The 6,068-nt window shown below is 43.3% G+C and overlaps 1 protein-coding gene across 2 annotated transcripts in view; it reads right to left on the reverse strand.

Annotated features, from left to right (window-relative positions):
* The window catches only part of NETO2 (neuropilin and tolloid like 2), a 60,247-nt gene extending 54,185 nt beyond the window's left edge, over positions 1 to 6,062 (reverse strand). For both annotated transcript variants that reach the window (XM_034638525.1, XM_034638524.1), the window contains exon 1: positions 5,849 to 6,062. In XM_034638525.1, the coding sequence (XP_034494416.1) occupies positions 5,849 to 5,882 (34 nt within the window). In that variant the 5' untranslated portion in view covers positions 5,883 to 6,062. The remainder of the gene's footprint in view (positions 1 to 5,848) is intronic.
* Positions 6,063 to 6,068: the final 6 nt, after the last annotated feature.

The raw sequence follows: 6,068 nt of genomic DNA on the forward strand, positions 1-6,068 counted from the left end.
ACTTCTATGACTATAACAGTTCTCTATCTCTGTCTGGTTTTGTTTCTTTTATTTTTACTTTTTCTTTTATACAACCAGTTACACATATAGAATATATTTCTGGCAAGCATACAAACTGTGGAGATAAGTAGTGAAGGCTATCATTACTAGGGACCTAAGCTTCTTCTGTCTTATTGTTCAGGTATATATGACTTCCCTTCCAAGTTCATCTTATGGTCCAACATGGATGCTGGAGTGCCAGCCATTATATCTTCATTACAGCTATTGTGCTCGTGTTAAGAGTCAGCAAGAATGAAAAAATAATATAGGACATTCCTCCTTCCTTTAAAAACAATGGCCTAGAATTAGAATCCACAATGATCTCAAAATAAAAATTTTAACTGAACAAAAAACCACCACTTTCCCGAAGCTGCACACGTATCTAATTGGCCAGACTCACTCAGTCACCTGGCCACCCCTAACCCAAAGGAAAGCTGGAAAATCTAGTCTTTCTGTGGGGTGGTCAAGGGCTTAATTAAAATTCAGAGAATTACTGAAGCGTAAAATGGATATTGGGAGACAACTGGCTATTGCTGCCATGTCCCCTACAGTCTGTTCTGCACTTAGCAGCCAGTGACTCAACACGTAAACCAGATCCTATCACAGCCCTTCATAAAATCTTCCAGTACAGTCCCATTACATTTAGACTTATGCATACCCCCTACTCCAACTTCAGAGGTGCTATGTGATTTAGCATCTAACCACTTCTCTGACCTCCGATTGCTACCTATCGCTACACGGGCCTTCCTCCCATTACTTGGATATGCCACGCCAATTCCTGCCTTAGGCACCAGCTTCTACCTTTTGCCTGGAATCTCTCTGCATGGCTAGTTCCTTCCCGTCAGTAGGTCTTGTGAGGACTTTCTGACTTCTAAAGCAGCTCCACATCTTCTCCTTCATCCGGTTTCTTTATATGAATATTTTAATTATTATTTATATCACTTGATATTTTGCTTATTATTTGTCAGTTCCTACTAGAAAGAGGAGCCTTGTCTGATTCACTGACGCATCTCTAGTGACCAGAAGATCGCCTGGCTCACAAGAGCATTCGATAAAAATTAGAGGAATGCCTGAAACGCCTAAGCATGATCCTGATTACGTCTTTTTTGTAACTACAACATACAGTGCGGAGTCCTGCATTAACAAATGATGAAGCACACGTCTTGGGTAACGGCAGGCACACAGATGACCCCGCTTCTTTTATCACGCATAAATCAAGGGACAGGAAAAGAATTAATTTTTTCGTTTCTTTTCTTTTCAGATATCCAGCCACTAAGCTTACTTTTGTCAAGCTGGCTCAATTTACCTTTGTCAGTAACTAAATGTGCCTCTTTCCAATAAGCCTTCCTGTTTTAAGCAGCAAAGCGGTAAATGTAAGGTTTGTACAGCCTATCACGAGATACCAGATGTAAGCACGGCCTCACTGGCCTCCTCACTATCGCCTGTAATGAAAGCAGAATGGAGTTCGAGAGTCCACACACTACTTGTGGTGGTAGTAACTTGCTTTTGATACACTATGTTCCACAGAACAGAGGACCCAAATTTAATCAAATTCAATTTTACTTATTGGTTAAGAAAGAAGAGGGACTCGGCGGACTTTGGGATCTCTCCAGCCTGCATATGCTAATCACATGCCAACCACTTTAAGGAAGAGTAACTGTAGCAGAATTTGCAGAATGTGACAATCTCCTTGCTGGCCAAGTGCTCCTGAGAGGGCAACTGAGTATGTTCTCATTTTACAGGAGTCTTCTTTAGACATTCACAGCAAAACATTTTAATGTGAGCAGGTCACACTTTAAAGAGTGATATCTTCTCACCCACTTTTGCTGTAATCCCAACATATTAGTCCAGGCATATTTAAACCAACATGTTTTAATGTCATTTTGCCTAGAAAGAATTGAACTTTCTGATTAGTATACTGCAATTTTGTGAGTGATATAACAAACATGTTAAAAAGTATCAGTTTTGGGGGGCCACTCTGATGAGCCTTTGACCTTGCTCTTACCTATTATCTTTATTTAGGTTTTTTTTTTTTTTAAAGATTTTATTTATTTATTTGACAGAGAGAGAGAGAGAGAGACAGTCAGTGAGAGAGGAACACCAACAGGGGGAGTGGGAGAGGAAGAAGGAGGCTCCCAGCGGAGGAGCCTGATGTGGGGCTTGATCCCAGAACGCCAGGATCACGCCCTGAGCAGAAGGCAGACGCTTAACGACTGAGCCACCCAGGCACCCCTATTTAGTTTTTAAGTACCCCCTCAGAAGGGTTCCTTTTGAGGAAGTTCTCCTGTTAAGGAAAGTTTGGAAACCAATGGACCTGATAACATCTTAAGATTCCCCTTTCCAACTCAAAGACCATAATAACAGGGATTCATAGTGATTCAGGGACACATTTTTTAAACACCAAGAATTACTCTGCAAGGAGCATAAATTTAAAAATGAGACTAAAAAAAACCCCAAAAAACTATAGGAGACTGCTGAATGGGTAGTAACCAAAAACAGAATTTGAGATTATTTTAAAACTTCGGATATGAACTTTATTTATAGTTTATTTTTTTCTATCTTATTCCAAGAAGGACTGAAAGGGATTTGAACTTGTTTTATAATGCACATATGTGTGCATTGCAGGGCTGCATGTTTTTCTTAACACGTGAATTTGGTTTCAAAACACAGATAAACTGGGGGGTGCCTGGGTGGTTCAGTCGTTAAGCGTCTGCCTTCGGCTCAGGGCGTGATCCCAGCCTGGGATCGAGCCCCACGTTGGGCTCCCTGCTCTGCTGGGAGCCTGCTTCTTCCTCACCCACTCCCCCTGCCTGCGTTCCCTCTCTTGCTGGCTGTCTCTCTCTCTGTCAAATAAATAAATAAAATCTTAAAAAAAAAAAACACAGATAAACTGGATTCTAGTTTGAGGATTTACCATAATAAACCCAGTGTTTAGTCAGACTTCAATTTTCAGCATTAAAACATTTTCTCTTATTCCTGGGGAAAAGTAAAAAAGTTAATTTTTAACAAGACTGTGCTTTAATACTTCACTATTAAAGGGACAGCTTTCCGGTACTGTACTTATTTTTTCTATAGTTTACTAATTTTTGGATGAGGTGTGAGAATGATAGACAGCAGTTAATTTTTGTCAGTCTCAGGTAAGATTTTAAAAATAGAGTGCCAAGGGATATTTATGCTGTCACACGATAAATTTTACAGCAGTTCATACAGTTTAAATATAACTGAGTCTAACAGGATTCTCCTACAGTGTGAAGAGTGAATAAAACAGTAAAAATGTGTTTATAATACTAAAGCAATATTTTCATGTGACTATGATGTTTACTTAACTTTGACAGAAAGTTAAATCAAATTTTATAAGACCCAGAGGGATCATAAACAGTTAAAAGTGAATTATTTCGTTTTAACAACATATGAAAAGGTTTAGAAAGCCTAGTAGAGTTACCCTTCTGTTCTCACTGCTGAGAGTAAAACAAAAAGAATCAATGGCATCTTAAAGAAAATTACCTTCTACTTAAGATCGCACACACTCATTATGGATGATTTGTTTTAGGAGAAACGGACCATAATACTGCAAACAAGGCTTTTGGTAGGTAATATCTATAATTATGCAAATATTAAATAACTGCTTCTGATAAGAACCTCTTCAGTACTGAAGCAATTCACCTTACAGGTGAGTACAGGACACTTAAGGGTGGCTTTTTCATCCCTTGATGCCCCAAATCAGTGGGAGCACTAGGAAAATCAGTATTTTTCCAAAAGATAATTTCTCAAAATTAAAAAATAACAATTTTTGTATAGGTAACACAGGCATTTGGTTAAAAAAATCAAGTGCTACAAATGGGGGTGCGGTGAAAAAGAAGTCTTCCCCTCACTCTGGTCTCTCTCAGATTCCCTTATCAGTATCAACTTTTGTTAATTTCTTGAATCTTTCCAGACCAATTCCCCATATTTACAAGAGCACACACACAAACTTTAGAAGACTTAAAAGTAGCTTGTTTCATCTCTAGCAAGCCTACAACAACTTAGTTTGAGCTTTAAAAATACTCTAGCATGTAAAGCAAGTGTAAGTTTTAGTGTACACTAAAAAGAAAAGCCAGATATTACATTGTTTTCACTGCTGGCTCTGCCATCAGCACAGAATCCTTTCCTGAAAAGTGCAACAACTAAATGTTTCATCACAGCGGCCACAGAGGGCAGTATGTACCAACGACAAAGGCAGAGACAGAAAAGCTGCAAATCCCTTCAGGATTCAGGAGGACCAGCAATTCTGTCCTATTCAGCTCAGTTCCCTGAAGTTCCGCAGGTAGAGCTGTGTAACAGGGCTAACTGATTTCTCCTTAGGGGGCGACCCAGATGGACTGTCACGATGTTGACAACCATAAAGCAATCACGACAATGAAGCAAATTTGGATAATGAGCACGATCAGAAAACCTACTGTGCACATAGGATTTATTTTGGAAGAATAAAACAATCTTAATTTCCACGGAATGGCTACATAAATTAGGATTTACAGATAGTTAAACTATACGAAATTAACATCAGAGTTTTAAATTTTAATTTAATGAAGGAATCACGAAGAAATCATGGGGTAATGTGAAATATTTACTAGGTAGAATGTCCTAGGTTATCTTAGTACCAACTGTATCTCTAAGTATACAGTAGGGTAAACATTTGAGATGAAACTGCTGAAATCTCAATTATGAATTTAGGACAATCTGGAAAGCAGACAATTGTCCAATTAGAATTGAAAGCAAAATTATGCTGAATTTTCTAATAAACAAATTTGAAAAAAGTGTTACTATGGAACGGGAAAAAAAAACCCCAACATTTATCACTGTACAAATATCAGGATAAACAAGCTATATATGACACTGCTAATACATTACCTTAACTCCTTACCCAATATAAAAGAGAGGATATGTCATAGCATTGCCAACGTACAGCTATTCAGTTTTCAATTTAAATCAGTAGGGGAAAAGGGAACCTTTTCTGGTGGTGGTGTTTTCCTCTGACGACTGAAAAAAGGATTTATTCCGTCCGAGTTTCGGAAGCAACTTTACATCATAGCCTTATTTATCTATGCATATAAATTTCAGTCTAAAATAACACCTCCAGGAAAATGCAAAGCAGCTACAGCATGTCTGGGAGCTTTGTGCACTTGTCAAGCCCGCTGTTTTAATTCCCGGTACAACAAATCAGAAAGAACCACACACCAGCGGCACGGTATTCCGAGGTCCCGGGAAGCGCCGGGGCGCGGCCGCGAGCAGCGGGCTCCAGGCCGGGCCGAGCCGGGGTCGCGGCGGCCGCAGTGGTGCCGCAGCCTCCGCGGCCGCAGCAGGTGGGACCCGGCCCCAGCCCGCAGGCCGTTCCGCCACCCGCCAACGCGGGGCTTTTCGAGAGCTGCTCCGCGACGCCTGGGCTGGGGCTTTTATTGTTTGCGTGGAACGACTTTCTGTCATTAAATGCTGAAAAAGACAGGCGTTCGCCCCACTTACACGAACCCCACAACTTTGCGAAGCGATGCGCGGAACTGTAAGGAAGAGGCGCGAGCACACGGCTTGGAGGGCCCGCCGGGCCGCTGCTTCCCGATCTACCGCGCGTTCCCACCAGTGCCCCCCGGAGCCTGCCAGACTCGCAGAGGGCTGGGGGAGAGGCGCCTGGAGAGCAAGTCAATCCGGGCGGGCGCGAGAGCTCCGCGGTCCGCGCGGACCAGACAAAGAGGCGCGTCGGATGCCCGGCGCCGGGGAGGGACGCGAAGACGCCGGCCTCGGCCCGCAGGGGGCGCCGTCCGCGGCCCCCGGCGCTTACCTTTGAGGACCGCGCAGAGCTGCTCCAGGGCCATGTTCCCGAGCGGCCCGGCGCTTCGCGAGGGGCCGAGGCGGCGGCGAGGAGGAGGCGGCGCGGCGCTCACGGCCAGGCGCGGCGGCAGTCCCGCTCGGTCCCCATCGCCGGCCACCAGGCTGCCTCCCCGCGGGGCAGGGCTCAGGTCCTGCAACCCGCCATGCCCGAGCCCCGCGGCGGGCTCCCG

Source organism: Ailuropoda melanoleuca, chromosome 12 (assembly GCF_002007445.2).
Source record: "Ailuropoda melanoleuca isolate Jingjing chromosome 12, ASM200744v2, whole genome shotgun sequence".
NCBI lineage: Eukaryota > Metazoa > Chordata > Mammalia > Carnivora > Ursidae > Ailuropoda > Ailuropoda melanoleuca.